This window comes from Stegodyphus dumicola, chromosome 7 (genome assembly GCF_044657685.1).
Source record: "Stegodyphus dumicola isolate Sdum_Otavi_A_Nest chromosome 7, ASM4465768v1".
Taxonomy (NCBI): Eukaryota; Metazoa; Arthropoda; class Arachnida; order Araneae; family Eresidae; genus Stegodyphus; species Stegodyphus dumicola.
In genome coordinates, this window is record NC_140774.1 from 126,576,127 (window position 1) to 126,595,803 (window position 19,677).

The following is a 19,677-nucleotide window of genomic DNA, read 5'->3' on the forward strand; positions in this document are numbered from 1 at the left end:
CATGTAACAGGTTCAGCTGTCGACTGCTCTTCAAAGAAAAATGGTCCAATTAATGAAACTAGCTGTCATATCACACCAAACGGTGACTTTAGGAGAGTGCAATGGAACTGGGTGGATAATATGAACGATTTGTAAGAAAACGACTTCTGGAATGCGCACACCTTTGCGAGCGATTTGCGATCTCACATTTTCTAATCTCTAATTTGTGGTTTTCACGGATGGATTTCTCCGTTCTTTTATCACATTTTTAAATGGTAGTTTTAGTTAGGTCAATGTTAAGGGTATGCAACATGTTAAACCTGTGTAACAAAAGGTTAAGTTAGATTCCGATCCTTATTTCGTTTAAAATATTGCATATAGCGCCATTTCCCCCTGGTGATGAGTTTTTGAACATTTTTTTTCACCGGAAATAAATTCTCATGACCTTCCTTTACATGATTACCAAATTTGATGACAATTTGATAAAATTTGAAAATATAACGCTGATTTTTGTTGTTTGATTTCTGAATTACTATTTGGTCCAGTAGTTTTCTTTTATGACTATTTAAAAGTAGAACTTTAATTATAACCACTCTGTATAAGAGAATCAAGCAGTAGATCTAATCTATCAATGTAAATCGAGAATTTCAATTTTCCACTTTCAATTACTATTCTTTCAGCTTGTTGTCATTTCTAACTGTTTTGCTACATAAAGATGCAGAAAATGATCCGCTTTAAATGTTTTTGATTTTTTCCTCATCCAGTCTTTTCGGTTACGAATATAACAAAAGACATGAGTTTTGCACAGAAAAATATTTTTCTTTTTGTATTTTTGCACCCATAGATCACCTTTTTAAGGAAACTGGCAGGTATGTGCTATACAGAAGGAAACGTCATGAAAAAAAAAATATGTAATTATACCATTTCCTTCGTACAGAATTCACAATGAACTCCCCAGCAACTCTTATCTTGCTCTTGTGTTAACAACCTCTGATCTTGAAGATCTTAGGGAGTAAGCAGTAAGCGATTTATTGTAAGAACTCGCAAGTATCTATGAGGTAGGCTGTCATTTTTTAATTCCAGTCCGTAATCGTCCATAATCTTAATGCATACTCCGTGTATAGTATTTTCCATTGCGACATCACGTTAAATTCAATTTAATGAAGAAATTTTTAAACATTCTTTTTATATTTTGGAATGACTTTAGCTTCTCAATAATATATTTCACTCTTTTTTAGTAAAACTCCAAAGCAAAGCGTTATGCAACAAAAGCAAAACAAAACTAACAATGAGTTTTTGGTATTGTGCAGTACATTACATTTAATAAATATTTAAAAAATAGAAACTACTTTAAATTAAAAAATAAAATTCGCTTCAAAATATTAAAAAAATAAAAATTGCTCTTCTGCTTACAAAGCAATGAAATTGATTTATTTGTGGAATATTTTAGGAAATTCCTTGTGACTGGGTAAAATTTGGAATCCAGTTTTACATTTAAAGTGAAGATAAATTTATTATTTATTTATTGCAACATCATCGCAGTTATCTTGTTTGCTTTCACAAATCCATATAATTTCTTATTTTACTGGCTGCGATTTGTAATATTAAATATCTTTTAATATCCCATTTTATTTGACTTTTGCGCTTATGAGAAATTTTTTCATTCGTTCCTGCTTATAACTTTAAATTGTAATTTATTTAAAAGATTTAGTAAGGAGGATCTAAAGTATGAATGCTATTCATATTTATTGAGGAATAAACATTAAATGCTAAAAAGTGAAAACTGAAATTGAAAATTAAAAAATACGTCGCAAGCTAGAGTATAATAAAATAAAGCTATCAATGCATTTTTTCATTCTAATATTTTTTTCATTAGAAAAAGAATACATTCCTTTGTGAAATAATAAAAAATTATAAACTGTAACCAGTATTATTAAAAAAAATCTATATATATGATATTAATGAAAATACATCATTGGTGAAGTGTAGGTGTTATTTTGCCTTTCCTGGTGGAATGTAAACGTAAACATGTTGCAGCCAGTTCAGAATTTCACCGAGTGATAAATTTCTTTTTTTCTTTTTTTTAAAAAGGAAATCTATAAAAACTTTTCTGTTTGTAGGGGAGGGTTAGGTTAGGTTAGGTTATTTAATTACGGTAATGCCTCGAGGGCTATCTGTCTAAGGGAATGGATGCCTTCGTGGAGGACTTTCTAAGGGAAGCTCCTCGTATACACGTTACACATGGTGAAAACCACCATGCAGCCAGCCCGTTCGCGGGATTCGAACCTCAGACCGAACTACCAGTGTTCAGCGACTTTACCGCTCGTCCGCCGGTGGGCTGTAGTGGAGGGTTTAATACAATTAGATAATAAAAGTTTTTTCAAAACCTTATGAAACTTTATTTACTTATGCATTTTGAAGTGTTATTCGCGCTGATTTAGAAAACAGAAGGTCATAGCAAAATTTTAGAAAAACATTGTGTCTTAGAATTCTCTTTCAGTTCTCTTAGCATTTTTTTACGGACATGCTTGAAAAATGTTTTTATACAAACAATCCTTCTAACATATAAGCTCATTACCAGCTGAAAAAATGTCAAAGTTTAGCCGGAAAATATGTTCTTCGTACTTTTTTTTTTAATCTATTCGTTTAAACAGAAAGTGAATGAAAATGTCAGAAAATTAAACACTTGTAGTTTTTTTTCCTTGCGCTAAGTTTATAAAGTATTTCTCGAGCTTTCTGAGCATGCCTTCCTGGTGTAGTGGTCAGCACGCTCGACGCGTATTCGAGAGGTCCGTGGTTCGATTGCCGGCGAGGGAATTGCACATTTTTCATATATCCTGCTTTAAAAAAAAAAAAAAAGGCTCTAGAGTGGCGCCTGAACTAAAAGGTGGTGAATGATGATTCTTCACCACCAGGATGAATGATGATTCTTCAGCACCAGGATGAATGATGATTCTTCACCACCAGGATTTGGCGATTGAGTTTCCTAGAACCCCAATCGCCCTTTAAAAGGGGTAGTATATAAGGTATTTCTCCCTTCTTCGCATGCTTTCGTGGTTTAATGGTCAGCACGATCGACGCGTAATCGAGAGGTCCGTGGATCGAGTCCAGGCGAGGGCATTGCTCATTTTTCACATCTCCTGCTTCGAAATAACCTAATTTCTCTATAAGTTAACGATACTTTGCTTTATCTTAGTTATGGTTCGAAGAGGGAGTTATTAAAATTTAAACACCAGTAATAAAAGTTAACGTTTAAAACAGGACATTAAAATTTACTGAACCTTAAATGTTTAAGAAAAATTGTATTAAAATGTTTTATTTTGAGAAGTTTTTTGAATAATATAAATGATGGAAGTTAATTTTTTGCAGTGCATGTGTAAAACGCATAATAACCGGAAAGAAGAAAAGAGTAAATAGAAGGAATTGGAATATTTATTTAATATTCGTGTTCTATGGCTTTTTAGTGAAATACAATATCGAAACTATATTTCTATCAAAAGAAATTAATTTAAAATTCTTTTATTGAAGTCGTAAAATGACACTTCTTGAAAATTTTTGTTTCTTTTAATGTGAAATATTCGACTGTTGTCTTAGTTATAAAATTTAAAAATAACTTTCATAATGAAAATGTCAAATACTTAAATTTTATTCAACTTCAATAACACATTATAGTTCGATAACATAAGTAGAAAAGAAACTTAATAATTCTTGTTTTCTCTAGCATAATCTGTAATACTACTAAGCCTTTTAAAATCTAAACCGTGTTGTCAACTGAAGAAAGCAGGAGCTCTAATATGTTATATTCAAAAACAGGAATGCGGAAGTCAAAACGATTTGTAAACAAGTCAGATTCTACCTATGATTTAGTACAGAGCTGAAACTCAGGTCTTATACATTGAAGAGAGTAAAAATACCAAAATAAGTATAGTAACAGTTTAAAAAGTTAGAGAAATTAACATTGTTTAAGATAATCACTAAACGCTCTAGTTCCTTTTGAAAACAGCCAGCTTGACAGTTTTTAGATAAATGTCTTCAAAGTACTAAATGTGGCCACTCCATTTTTAACAGAACTATACCAGGTTGTTCAATAAGTTCGCGGAACGGAAATGAAGAAACCAATTTTTATTTGTAAAAATGACTTTATTTTTCAACGTAGTTTCCCTCAACTTCAATACACTTATTCCAACGGTCTTCTAATTTCATGCTCTTATAAATTGTAACGGTTACTTGTAGCCTATTAGTTTTGTAATTGTTAATTAAATTTAACAGAAAATTTTTGTGACAATTTTATTATTTTGCATATTTTAATGCGTTCTTTTGTAATTGAATTGATTCACTTTGGTGAATTTGATAGGCATTAATTGTGCATTCTATTATAAAAATTTTCATTCATGATAGTTATTTTATATTAATTTTCTTTACTTTAATCTTGAATGCATTTTGTTTTTGATTTTGAAATTCTGTAAAATTTTGTGTCGGCATTTTTCTGGTATTGCATTTGTCTTAGCGATGCCAGCAAACCTAATCTAGAATAATTATTTTGTATACCTTTTTGCACTTTTCTGAATTGAATAGTTGACCTGTTTTTGTGAATTTTATTGGTTTTACTTGAGTTCTCTACTGTAAAATGTGCATTTAAGCAGTATTTTATAATAATTTTTTTGACTTATTTTTGAATGTATGCGGTTTTTGGAATCGGAATTTTTCATATATTTATGTTGGCATTATTCTTGTACTGTATTTCTATCGCGTTGCCAGCAAACCTGATGTAGAGTTTTTATATTACTTGGAGTGGTTTTGTTTTTAAACCAAATTTATGTTTTGCATTGTAATAATATCTCAGGTTCAGTGTATTTTATGATAATATTGTTCAGATATCAAAGTTATTGGTTCTTAATTCTGAATTCTTATGAAAAAATTTTATTTGGCAGTTTATTATTGTCTTAGTTTATCTTTATGCATTTTTTTTTCTAAATTGAATGGTTCTTCTTGAATTTGTGAATCTAATTGATATTAATTGTGTATAATGCAGTAATGGATGTATTATATTTTGTTTTATAGTTTTTATTTAAATTATTTGGACTCAGTTTTGAAAGTATTTCTTATTTTCAGTACAAATTATGAAAGTATACTCGGTTTATTGTTTGAATGCTATAGGTACTACTTGTAACATGCTTTCTTTAGGGTCTTTTATGACTATGTTACTTATGTTCTTGTGTTCTTGAAGGCCTTGTATGCCACTGTAAACTTATTCTGCTTAGTCATAATAAATAGCTTCTGGAGGCATGGGCTTTAATCCGTGTAAGGCAGACATCATGTCAACTAGGTAATGGAGCCCCTGTTCTCTGGTTAACGGTCTTCTAATTTATGGATCCCTTGACTGTAGTGGTTTTTTTGCAGCTCTGCAAAATATCCCTCCACAGCAGCTATTACCTCTTCGTTTGAAGAAAATCGTTTCTACGGAAATATTGTTTGAGGTGTGGGAAGAGCCAGAAGTCGGAGGAAGCTAAATCTGGCGAATAGACTGGATGTTGCAACAATTCGTACTTCAATTCAGTTATTTTAGCAATGTTTTTTTGAGCTGTGTGCGCAGGTGCGTTATCTTGGTGGAAAATTATTTTCTTCTTCGGTAATCCAGGTCTTCTTTCACGAATATTTTCGTCTAATTGATTCAAAAGGTTACGATAATAATCCGAATTAATTGTTTTGCCAGTTTGAAGGTAATCTATAAACAAAATTCCTTTCGAATTTAGTGTAGCCAGATTTTTTTTATATTTAATTTTGAAATAGTGTGTTTGTTTTTAAAAGTTTTACTGTTTAATATTATTGTTATATATATGTTTAATATTATATTTATATAAATATTTGCAGAAGGTTAGGCTGTTGGTGGTGGGAGAATGTTGGATTTCATATGACATGAAGTTTATAATTTATGAATGTTTTTATTGTTAATTTATGATGCTGAATACGCATGATTTGCTATTCTGTTTACGTTTAAAACTGACTTCGCAGTGCTCTGATCTGATAATTGTATACATTTATTTACTCAATTATTATTTACAAGAATTGTTCATTCTACTATTTTATGATGAATTACATATATATAGGACTATGCTTTTACTTGCGAAGCTGTTGGACTTTGTTTTACTCATTTAGTATTTTATCACCTCATAGTAAACTATTCTGTTTACATAAAATAACGGCGTTTCACTACTGCAAAACTTAAAAGTTCCTATTCTGTTTACGTTTAAAAATCACATTTTAGTGCTTTCATTTAGTGCGCCTAAAAAATTCGCCAAATTTTGAAGGCCAAAATAGTTTGGCGCCAACTTACTCCGCTTATGGAATTTTAGCCTACATAATTATTCATAATAAAATCATTTTAAAAAATGCAAAATTAAATTGTATTTTAATATTTAACAGCCATAAATAATGTTTAAAACATTAGATTAAATTTATAGATATTAAAACCAATTACTTTTAAAATAATGTGACGTCCTTCATTACATCATCCACAACATAAAATTCCATAAAATGTCATAAAAAATAAAAATGTTATTTCAAATAAAAATGCAAAATTAATTTGGTTTTTAATATTTAGAAGCCATAAATAATATTTAAAACACGGAATTTATATATAATAAAACGCATTATTTTAAAATAAAATGACAACGAAGTATCGGTTACCATAAATAGGTTGTTTAGCAATGGATTTATCGTAAGTCATATTGCTCGCCAAAAAAATCGCCAAAATTCGTGCAACCGTCTACCGCAGTAGCACTAAAGAAATATAACAGAACGCCGAATTTTAGCCTCGAGATATTCGTACAATATCACGCGATATAAGCAGTAGCTATACTTTAAACTACTAAAACGTTAATTAGAACGCAATCCACAGCGTACAGAGAAAGCTAATTCGATCAATAATAATTAACAGCAGCTAACGAACAACTAAGCTGAGATGTTCTCCTTCTGGCTTTTCATAACTTTTCTTAAATCGCTCGCGCGAGGTAATTCTAGCAATTTCTGGAAAACAAAAAGAGTAGAATTTCGGTTACAGCTAGCAAAGTCAATTACATTTATTCAAATTAAATATAAACAACGAGATATCTATTTATTAAATGTTAAATGCACGTGCTCCTGTATTTTTAATTTTTCGGCGAAGGTTTCTCTTAAAATATGCCTCGTGCTGCACTGCACAGGAAAATAAGACAGTTTTAATTAGAATTCTAGTAAAAATATCTAACTAAATAAGAAATTCGTAGCAATACATACATTTATGCAGATTTTTCATTAGTTCATTTCTTTAAATACAACATAGGGCTCTAATATTTGGCTGCAGCAATTTAAAACATGATTCGCCGTTTATAGTGAATCAACGCAAAATGCCAAAACGAAATTAATAGCCCTTCTGGGCTAACTCCGTTTGGACTAATAAAGTTTGAATCAAAATAGGCATTTAAAAAATAATTGAACACAAACTTTAATGTATTTCAATAAATGTTTCCCTTACTAATAAAGAACGATGGTTTTTTTTATAATCTGAACTGAAAATATTCTTTTCGTTATTTATGAAGATTAATGAATTCAGGAGATAATTTGTAACAAATGGCAAGATGAATGAATTTCACCGGATGTTTATTTTATGCTTGTAAATAGAACTCAGAAGTTATAGTTCCCATCTTTCTTTGTTTCATTAATCATGTAAATTAATCTGTTTTATGAAATTTGAAAAGGGAAAAATTCAGGAGGCACTAACTATATCTAAATGAAAATACCAGATTTATGTTACTGTTCTTCTGGCTGTGTAGGCTTAAAATCGTCATTACAGAATTTTCTGTCACGATAGAAAGATAAAATAAATAACTAAAGCAGTGACACTGCAAACAGGTGAACCACTGTCAACCACGCGGTAGTTTTAATGTAATTCACAAACTGTTATAACACAGGAAACAGCATTTCAAGCATGGCATGCGTAAGACTGACAGGCAACTCCGATTAACTTATAATAAGACTAAATAGATAAATAAATAAAAATAACATTCTTAATCGTTGAGTTGCATATTTTAATTGACATAATATATATTTATAAAATAAAAATAAAATAAAATTTAATCACCTTTTAATAAATAAGATTAATCTTATTTTTTATGAGTTAAGGGAACGTGGAATTAAACTAAGAGTTTCAATGACTGAGGATAGACAGCGAGCGATTTAGATTGTTGCGTGCGTACGGGTTCATAATAAATTGAATACACAAATCCGATGAAAAGTTAATAAAATTTATTCTTATCACAAGAAGTAAAAACGAAATGCTGAAATCTTTCCTCACAGATATTCGTACACTATCACACAGTGGTTATATTTTGAACTGCTAAAACGTGAAATAAAACACAATTCAAAGAGCAGAGAAAACTAATCCGATCTCAGAATTACAGCAGCTCAATAAACAACAACAACTTACTAAAACAACTGAACTGAGATTTTTTCTCCGGCTTTTGTAAGTTTTTTAACAGTCACGAGAAACTTCTCATAATTTCTCGAGGTTTCTGAAAAGCAAAAGAGTAGAATTACAGTTGCAGCTAACACACACTTGCATTATTTCAATGTAAATATAAATCGTGAGATATCTATTTATTAAATGCGGGTGTTTCTGTTTCCTTTTTTTTTTTTTTTTTTAATTTTTCGGCGTAGCTTTCTCTTAAAACTCGTCACGCGCTGAATTACACGGGGAAATAAAACAATTTTAATTACAATTCTACCAAAAATAGTTAACTAAAAACAAAATCCGTAACAATATATATCTATAAGGTATTTTCTTCCTCCTTCCAACATGCCTTCGTGGTATAAATCGACGCGTATTCGGAGGTCCAGGTTCGAATCCCGGGGAGGGCATTGCTCATTTTTCATGCATTCCTGTTTCAAAATAATCTAATGATTCTTACAGTGGCGTCTGAACTGAATAAGGTGGTGGATGATAATTCGTTCTCACCAGAATTTGGCGAGTGAGTCCTCTAATTCTCATTCGCCTTTCAAAAGGGAAAGTATGTAAGGTATTTCCTCCCTCCTTCCAGCATGCCTTCGTAATGTACCGGTAGCATACTCCACGTGTATTCGAAAGGTCCAGGTTCGAATCCTAGCGAGGCATTGCTCATTTTGCATGCACTCCTGCTTCAAAATAGCCTAATGACTCGACATATCTCGAACTTAAATTCAGACATTTGCACTTTTAAATTTAATATACTTACACTTTTAAGTTGTTGATAATTCTACAACAATTGCAAGCATATAATTCTACAACTATTGCATGCAGATAAACTAAATTCATGAAACCTTTAACCAAGTTTATAAGAACAATATATTCAATCACACACACACGTTTGTGTGTACCGTATACGTTTTGTGCAGCGCATTGCATTAAAAAAAAAAGAGGCTCGCAACTAGACAACTAGATTTTACAGCAGTTCCATATACAAAATTTCAACGTTCTGAGGCTCTTAGTTTTCGAGTTATGCGAAATATGTATGTAAGTACATACGTACAGATGTCACACCAAAAAATTCCCTTCTGAAACTATTTTAAATCCATTTACAATCCATTTTCGAAAAATAAGTCCTTTGTACTGCCCATACGTACGGATGTGACCCCAAAAAATCGTTCATATGGATTCGAGAGCGGTCAAAATGAGTATTTTCGTTGAAATATGATGCAGGATTTTTTTTTTTCGATTACAATATTTCCTTTACTTCGAACAAGGATGTAAAAAGTCGTATTAAATTTTTTTTTCCGTAAGACATATATAGTATTATCGAAACGTTTGCCAAAAAGAAGTTTCTTAAAACAAATGTAAAAGTAATTAAGAAATCCTTTTACAGATTTTCCACTAACTTTGATTAATAATCTAAGTGTCTTTGTTGCGATAATTGTAATAAGATAGTACTGAATGGCAACATTTAAATGTTTTTTGACCAAAATCACGCTATAGTTTATCACGTTCGTTCCAAGATACTGTTTGTTTGATGATGTTTTGTTTAATTTAAGTTTTAAGCATTTTAATTCGCTGTAGATTAGCATATATTTTTAATTCGTTATCTATTTCATAGATTTTTAATTCGTTGTGTATTATCATATTTGTTTAATTAAAATGGAATATTTTGGTTGATATTTAGGAAAAGCGCATTTTAATAACACTTGATAAGTTTCCTTTCCAGTGCTAGCCAAACTGTGGCATTATTATTCCGCGTATAAATACTGGGCCTACTTCTGCCTGAACCAGAATTTTAGGATTGATCATACGTGTAAAGATAGCAGTGTCGAAGACTTGAAAAAGATAAAGCAAGTCTGTGATCAAATTTTGCTGCGAAATTCTGATTTACGATGCCTGGAGTTTTATGCCAGTAAGTTTATTTTTCCTTTTATAAAATTTCACAGACGTGTGTAAAAATACATAAATGAATATACTGAGAAATGCTTTGCATGCTCTTTACTGTTTTGAGAATGATACAAATAAGTGAATGACATTATAAAAGTGTACAAGAAAAAGCCATATTTTGAGAAAAAATCATTACTGCTCTGAATATTACAAAATGTCTTTCTACACAAACTCAATTAACGTACTGTATAGAAGTATGACAAATGTCTGGAATGACTGGATCATAGTATTTGCAGTATATTTGGGCTTGTCTTTCTTCTCAGGCAAAATACTTGGTTGTTATCAGTTAAATGAATTAATTTTATTCTTCGTTTATTTCATTTTACTTCAACAAAAATTACAGAATTAAAATGAAAGAAGTTTAGTATTTCGCTATTGAAGCAGCTATCGCGCTTAATCCCAAAGTCGACAAAATCAATTGCGCAGTTTCTAACATAAAAATTTCGGGGGGGGGGGTGAGCAAAATATTTTCTCAGCTAACGCTTTACAATGGAAAGACATCTAGTTCATTAAAGCAAGGTATAATACATACCACATTTAACTTAATGTAGTTATTCTGCATGTTGTAAGATAAATATTCATTATATGTAGAGAGAGAACTGAATAAACATCATCTGATTTGTTAATGTATTTTTAGGCGTAAAATCAGTTGCTAAGACTATCAGCTACCCACAAGGTAACCAAAAAATAAACGTTTTATTAATAATTATAACCTGCATATATTTTAAGCTTTATGAGGTAATTCATACATTGTACATAGTATTCATTTAAATTAATGTAACAGCTTTTAGAAAATATGTAGAGTAGTATACACCATAGTCCTACATGGCATTTGTTTTCGCGACTGTTTTTCATAGGCATGTACTTCCTACTACAGAAAACGTTTTAAATTTTAATATTAATTTTATTTATATTATTTTTTAATATTATTTTTTAAATATTAATGTTATGCTATTTTTAAATTTAAAATAAACCCGTTTTGTCAAAAATAGAAAGTCTCACTTTTTTCGGCGGTTCTTTTGTTCCTGTAGCCTAGTAAAATTTATTATTTTCTTCCTGTAGTCTAGTAAAATTTATTATTTTGTGCCTGTGACCTAGTAAAATTTATTATTTTGTGCCTGTACTCTAGTAAAAGTTTATTATTTTATTACCTAGTGAATGTTTATCATTTGTTCTAAAAAATTGAACAGGTGATAAGTGATGGAAAACGGAGATACTTGTTGTGTAGCAGGCGTAAGCAGATATTTATACCACGGTCTTCCACTATCTGGGGATGCCAGCATCTCCCGTGAGGTCCCTAACGACGATCTGTCGGGAGTATATTAACAGCAGATTCATACATAAGTATGAAGGCGGCAAGGATTTTGTTTATATATAGTATTTTTTGTGTGTTTTTACAGAAGCAATGATCAATACTATACTTATGAAAATACGATGTCTAGTGTATAATGTATACAGTACATAACATATATATATATATATATATATATATATAATGCGTGGTTTACTCCGAGCTTTTCTCGTCACGATAAAACTATAAATGATCATCTTTAAGACTGCCAACCATTTGAGATGGTTGCAATTTATCAATAATCTTGGCGCCGTTTACAAAATGAGGATAGCATTAAATCTTTATTGAGAAGTATTAGTTTTGCCTTGAGTTTGAAAGAAAGCTGTGTTATTAACACCTTCGTAGATTAGTTACATATAATTTATTATAGTACATTTCTCCTCAATTTTGGAATTTAAATATCATGTTTTTTCCCCAGATCCGGAACAACGGCTTCGGTCAACAAGACCAGTGATTCTAAAATGGCGATCTGCAATTGCGACAACTGTCCTTGCAGGCGAGGTTCTAACAAACGCCTTCTGCATCACAAGAAGGAGACAAGTCCAGGTTGTATCGCATTCCAACTTCCAAGGTACAAAGAACCCGTTTCAGATACCTACAGCCACTCGGTCTATAAGAAGGAGTTCTGCAACAAGACGCTTATTAGACAATTAAAGGAAGCAGCCCATTTGAAAGCGGGGCAGCGTCATCAGCCATTACCACCCCGTTTGGAGAACGAGAGATTCACATTCAAGACGATGACAGAAACAGATTATAGAAGATATACTTTACGAGAGGAAACTGCATGCAAAGCCAAGTTTCCCAGAAACAAACGAAAAGAAGACTTCTACTATAAACCAGGTGAATACGTCAACGAAAAGAAATTTTCTGCACAGTCATTGTCTCACGAAGATTATTGCCCGAAGAAACCCATCCCAACATATTACCGTCCGGAGCAAGATTGTATTCTGCCTCCATTTGAGGGCGCTTCTTGTTATTTTACCGATTATAAACCTCACCATCCAAGCGCATACATGCAGTCTAGGAAATATAAGAAGAGAGTGAAATTCGACTAGCATGCTTTTGATTTGTGAACATTAACTTGGTACTTGTCTGCAGTGTGCAAAATTTTACTATGCTTGTCTTAGAGGTGAAATGCGAGAAGATTTGTACATATTTTTCGTATTTTTCTCTAATTTTGAAATGTTTTTGCTTCGGTTAATAAGACGTTATCAAGTGTTAGAATCAAATATTAAATGTAACTTCAATAATTTTAACAGAATGTAATGTAAATACTAGCTTGTTGTTTTTGTTATTTTTTAATATTGTAGCATTAAAATGCAAGAAGTATAACATTTAATATTGTTTTTTGATACCGCCATTTCATATAATGTATGTATTCTCAACATATATAACGTATCCTCACAGAACGGAGTAAGTATTATACGGCTTTTTTCTCTCCTTTCCACATGCTTACGTGGTGTAGTTGTAAGCATACTGAACTCGTATTCGAGAGGTCCAAGGTTTGAGTCTCAGCAAGGGCACTGCAAATTTTCACGTGTCCTGTTTAAAAAAACTCAAAATGACGCTGCAGTGACGCCCGAACTAAAAGGTGGTGGACGATAATTCGGTATCACCAGGATTTAACGATTGGGTTTCCTAATCCCCAGTCGCCCTTTAAAAGGGGGAGTTCGTAAGATATTTTCTCCCATCTTTCGCCATGGCTTCGTGGTGTAAATGGAAGTATACTCGATGCATATTCGAGAGGGCCATGGTTCGAGACCCCGCGAGGGCACTGCAAATTTTTCATATCCTCTGCTTCAAATAAAACCTAATGACTACAATATATTATTCAATAGTTTAAAAAGATTGTTTGACGATTTGATTCTGTGACGTTTAGTGCTTCTAGCCACTTTTCTAGAAACCAGAGCATTCCTGCTCGTTAATTTATCCTGTGAGCTGTTAGGCTAATCTAACTACATTTCATTCTAATTCAACGTTACTTGTTTAAGTTAAGCCAGTAATGTTGGCTTGTGTAAGCCCAAGCTGGGACATTGTTACGTCTTTGTGTTCAAATAAAAGGGCTATTTACACTATTCTTCTGACTTTGCCTGTCTGCAGTTTAAGATAAGAGGAATATTCCTCTGTAGTCTTTCTAGAACTCACGAGTTTATGTTACCAAAGAAAGTGAGAGAAGTGCATAGAAATATAGCATTATTTTTATTTAAATTTATTAGTAACAAATGATTGATTTTACAGAACAAAAAGAATGTAATTTTTTAAGAACACTGGAAAAGCTAAAAGATCGCAAGAATATTAAAACATTTTGGTTTAGTCTGAAAGTATGCCGATATTGTTATTTTGATACTTCCTTTTTTAGTCATAGTTGCTTTTCACTTTCAGTTGTCAAGTCAAATGAAACAAGCATATTTGAGAGGACGGATAATTCAAATGAATTACATGAATATACCTTATAGAATATCTGAATATTTGAAACTTCTGGAATACGTTTCATGTTTCATGCTTAGATTACTTTGATATTCCTGATACAAAGAAATTATTTTGAAAATTTAATTTTCCAAAAAGAATTAATTCAGTGGTGTTCAAAATCCATCCATTTAGAATATGATCTGCATTCATGGACCACAAAGTATACGTTGTTGAACCAATATTTAGGAGCAATTATTCTAAAAATATTAATTCTACATTTATTGATTATATTTATGGCGTACATATTAATTACATATTATTTTTGTACATATTAATTACACATTATTTTTATTAATTATATTATTGTACACTGACTACCAATAAGTATTTGGACACCTATGCAATGACGGTATCTGCGGTTCTAAGGTACGTCACGGACTCCGCCGGTATATATCGTGTAGGAAACAGCATCGGCTTTAGTCGCATGCAGGATGGCTCGCAGTTCGGAGCTCTCTGATTTCGAGAAAGGTATAATTATCGGATATCACAAATGTGGCCGATCCTTAAGGGACATATCTAGAGATCTGAAGTACCCAAAATCGACAGTGGCCTATGTGATTAAGAAGTGGAAGGTGAGCGGTGATTATCGGAATATGCCCCGGGTCGGCAGACCAACCAAACTGGGAGATAGAGACCGACGAGTGCTGTCCAGAGAAATTCGGAAGAACCGCACCCAACCGATGGCCCTCATCCGCGAGGAGTTTCGACAGGCATCCGGGAGTATTGTTTCAATGAATACCATCCGTAAGGAAGCATATCTGCTTGGTTTTCATGGTCGTGCTGCTGCCCATAACCTTTGATCACAAAGTCATACAGCGCTGCTCGGTTAATGTGGTGAAAAGCACATCGAAATTGGACCGTAGATCAGTGGAAACGGATTTTTTGGAGTGACGAATCAAGGTTCACCCTTTACCGTTCGGATGGCAGAATCTGGGTCTGGCGTCTACCTGGAGAACGTCTCATGCCAGAATGGTATGAGGAAGTTTCTCCTGGTATAGGCTGGTATCCTTGCTCCCCATTCATGGTAAGCTCAACTCCGATGCCTACTGCACTATTTTGGATGACAATGTGCTTCCTACGTTGTGGCAGTTTTACTGGTTGGACCCCTGTTACTTTCAGGACGACAATGTTTCGACGTTAACCAAGGCTTGGTATGGTGCTAATGGAGTTCATCGAATGGACTGGCCTGCCCAGAGTCCAGACCTGAACCCTTTCGAGAACCGTTTTGACGAGTTGCATCGCCGAATTCACGGGTGCACTACCCGTGCAAAATCGGTGAACTAACTTCTATGTCTTCTCCAAGCCGAGTGGAAGAAAATACCACTAACTGTCATACAAAGACTTGTGGAAAGTATGCCCCGGAGGTTCCACGCTGTAATTACCTCTCGTGGAGGCTCTACCAATTATTGATTTTGAATAAAGTTAGTTTTTCTTTTCTATCACAGGTGTCCAAATACTTATTGGTAGTCAGTGTACAAGGTTAATGGCATACACATCGTATATACACAATGTTCGAAAATTCAGGCTGCCATTTAAAACGCAAAGAACCTTTTAGAATAAAATAAAGTTTAAATGATATAATATTTCTGTATATGACAAGATGATGTCCCGAAAATGACATTAATTTGGCGTTCTGAAAACGTACGTCTTTTTCAGTGCATTTTTCATGACGTGGTTGAGCGCGTCTGGTTCCAGTGAAAACATTTATATTTGAATGTTTTCCTTCAGCTGCTGGATATTGCGGATATTGTAAACGTCTCCTTAGGTGGTCTCAAAGAAAAATAAAATTATAGCGATTAAATTGGGTGAATACGGTGGTCAGCTGCAAGAAGTAATTTTTTAAATTAATCATTCTGCAAACATACCTATTGAAGGTTTCTATCTCGCTGTACGGGCGTCTTGAAAGGTCACGAATATGATGTCGGAATGACACTGATGCAATGCATTGTGTTCATTGCTTTGTTTAACATGAGAGCTCTTTATCCGGATGAACCTTTATCGTATGACCTAATTTCGCATGAAACATGGTCTTCCAATTCGTGTAAAATCGATTATAGATCCCTGGTTTTGAAAACAATGATTTAGACGAATTATCGGCGATTTAGCGGGAAATACTTCATTTAATAATGACGCATGTATCTTCTCTTTGTGAGAAAATTGACTTCCCTCCCCCAGAAAAAAGGAAAATGCTTCGATTTTGATTATTTGAGCGTGCTGAATTTCTCCATAACAAATCTTTAAGAACTGAAATGTTAATATCCAAAAGGGAAAACACATTAGGATGTGTGTAATGAACTTTATCCGTTCTGGAGCAATTTTTGGTCTATCTGTACATGGCTTATTTCAAAAGATAATAATTGTATTTATTTTGAACCATATTTTTTAAGCACCTGGGCGAATAAGATACGGAGACCAATGTATGATTTACAGATATAAGAAATCCAGAGTGCCTGGATTGTTCATAAAGATGGTTCATAAAGATTCATTTTGAACTATTTTTCTTAAACAGTTGTGTAAATAAATATACCACTAAGATAGTATGTGAGATTCCACATAAAAAAATACGCCACATAATCATCACGAAATCAGTTCAGTAGAAGGAAGGTGGAATAAAGATGAAAGGAACTTTCTCTTCCCTCATAGCGTGCCTTCATGATTAAATTGGAAGTACATCCAGCTAGCAATCGGGAGGTCCAGAATTTCAATCCTGGTCAGGGTACTGCTGATTTTTTTCATGTTTCTTGCTCCGACAAGTACTTAATGATTCTATAAAGTAACCGGTAAGTAATAGTTGCATCTCTCAAATTAAAAAAAACATGGCATCTACAAAGTCCTTGAATAAATTTAACAGCTTATTATTTGGGAATGGAACAACATATAGCTTTGGCACTAGTCTCACTTTCATAAGCAATGTTCAATGCTTTTGTGATAACTGCCCTGTGTCATAACGTGCCATTCCAATAAGAAATGTCCTCTGGCTGATGGTCCACCGAGTATGGAAACAAATCTGGGTCTGGGTGCCTCCTCTCCCTGGTGCACTGTCATTTTTGCCTTCCTCTTAAAAACAATTGCACATCTGCCAGACAGTGCGGATGCTTCTCAAAAGCCAATAAACATAATACTCGAAGAAGCAAAGCTTTGCTTCTAAAAATTTTGCAAGATCTTTCGGTAAGCAAGAAGATCATTGACTTACTTTTTCCAAAGAAGTGCATTTAATTCGTAGTATTTCCATCGTAAATGTAGCCTAGATGCCTGGAGCTGACTATTGTTCCTGGATGAACGCAAGTTTAATTTAAATAGTGATTCTGGGCAAATAAAAGCTTATTTATTTGAGGAGGAATCATGAGAAATGGCCTCTGTGAGCTCCGTATTGAAAGATCCTGTAAACATGCAAGGGTAATTGATAAAATTCTTAAATCCCAACTTAAGGTTGCTTAGTGATGTTGTGGTCACAGTCGTTTGTCACAGCGTTGTTGTGGTCACAGCTCGTGAAGACAATAATAGACCGCACTGAATCGCCATAATGGACGAATATCTTCAGACTTAACCCTCTGACCGGCTCGGGCTTTCACTAAGAAACCTCAAGTGTCCCAAAACTGCGAATGAGAAAGAAGCATTTTCTTGATTTTTAAAATCAACTGCCCTGAATTTATGTACTTTTAATACATTGTCTCAATTTCTTGAGCGTATTTCAAGAAGCACGTAGATATAATTTCTTAAAGATGTCGCAAAAATGTTCTGAACCACATATATATATGATCTTTCTGGTCACAGGGTTTTAACATATTATTCGAATTGACTGCCCACCATTCTCACCTGATTTTATACTTATTGAATATGTACTGAATACTCTAGGTCTGCGAGCTGAGGTGTACTTTCGAGTGTCTCAGGTCTCCCCTTCAGAAGACTGAAATTTGATGCCATAAGACATAAGTTACATTTAGTTTATAATATGGGAAATTTGTGTTGTTCGCTAAAGAGATCATTGACTTTTGTATTAATTCAGTGTTTCTAAAACCATTTTCCCATCACATTTAAAAATTATAATGATCTGCAGACCGCCTTATTTATGTTCCCTTCGAAAAGAGATTTTTAGCATATGTTGCTACAAAGTATACTCATATTTTAAAAATAAAATTAACTGAAATTCATTTACTTTTATATTGTAATAAGTAATTTAGTTATGAAAGAAAATCTACATTTGGTTTCAATAATTTACGTTTATTAGAGTTTATAAAGTTATTACCTTATTACTTGGCACTACCAATAACGAGAAGAATAAGTCTGACGATTCTCGCATAACTTACCAATCAAGTTAACGTGCAGAAATTCTTCTTCCGTCTTCGAACAGAGATTTTTCATTAATAAGCAAGGGTGTTAGATGCACAGCCCAGAAGTTGAACCGAACGCTTACCACGGTTTTGAACATTTTCTCTGACTTTTTACTAAACAGCGTGCCTCTCATATCAACATAATTCTTTAGAATGATTCCACGACGAAACGAAGCATACAGGAAGGATGTCAATTAAACTTAAATTTTTTTATGAAACTCAGCTAAAAATAAACTGAGAGACAATTAATTCCGTTAGAATTATTGATAACATATATTAAATATAAAAGAGAGTATAGAAAAAAACACTCTGAATTATTGTTACTAGCAAATTTATTTTTCATCTTGCACCTGCAAAAACTGCATGTCAGCAGCGGTAACTTTGTAATTTTGGTCACTGTTCACTTTGTTGATTAACTTTATGGAAGGTTTTATGTCAGCTTCATTCCAGGAGAAGACTTCCTGTGTGCTCCGTTTTAAAATATCTTGATCTGCATTGTAGCGCGAGTTTCAGGTATGGTTATGGCGTAGCAGAATGACTTTCTAAAAGACATTTTTTTCTCGGTAATGTTCACAAGAAAGTATCCTTTTTGCTTTCCTAACACAACTGTTACTAGCGATTCAGTTCTGGATATGTAAGAGAACGGTAAGTTACTCCAAGTGACTACCAATTGTAATGACCACAATCTACAAATAGATTGGATTCTTCCCTCACTTGCATAGGAATATACAAGCTCTTCTGCATAGGAATATACGAGCTCTTCTGAATTGTGTTTCTTCTACTGATGTACTGCTGTGTAGGTCCAACATGCTACAAATAGAGAAGACGATCTCCTGTCTTGACCACTTCGTTCGCCACATTTACACCATACGAAATTTTTTCCTTAAAGTGTTTACGCCCCATTCATCTAGGAAATTCATGATCGCATAGTCTATGTGCTGCAGACGATTACAACGGATATGATAACACGTAAAAAGCTATTAATTCGGTTACAAAGTAGATGTGCGTCATATGACGCAGAGTGAAGGTTTTCTTCATTAACTCTTGAAATGTATGATGTTATGTCGCGAATTTTAATTATATTAATGTCTGTTTTAAGTTATAATTAATCTAGT

General features: G+C 33.2%; 1 protein-coding gene across 1 annotated transcript in view; it reads left to right on the top strand.

Moving 5' to 3' along the window:
• Positions 1–13,096, top strand: part of LOC118193781 (uncharacterized) — a 106,214-nt gene extending 93,118 nt beyond the window's left edge. Inside the window, exons 2-3 of the mRNA XM_035364921.2 lie at positions 10,191–10,376; positions 12,181–13,096. Of these exons, the coding sequence (XP_035220812.2) occupies positions 10,357–10,376; positions 12,181–12,817 (657 nt within the window). The 5' untranslated portion in view covers positions 10,191–10,356 and the 3' untranslated portion in view covers positions 12,818–13,096. The remainder of the gene's footprint in view (positions 1–10,190; positions 10,377–12,180) is intronic.
• Positions 13,097–19,677: the final 6,581 nt, after the last annotated feature.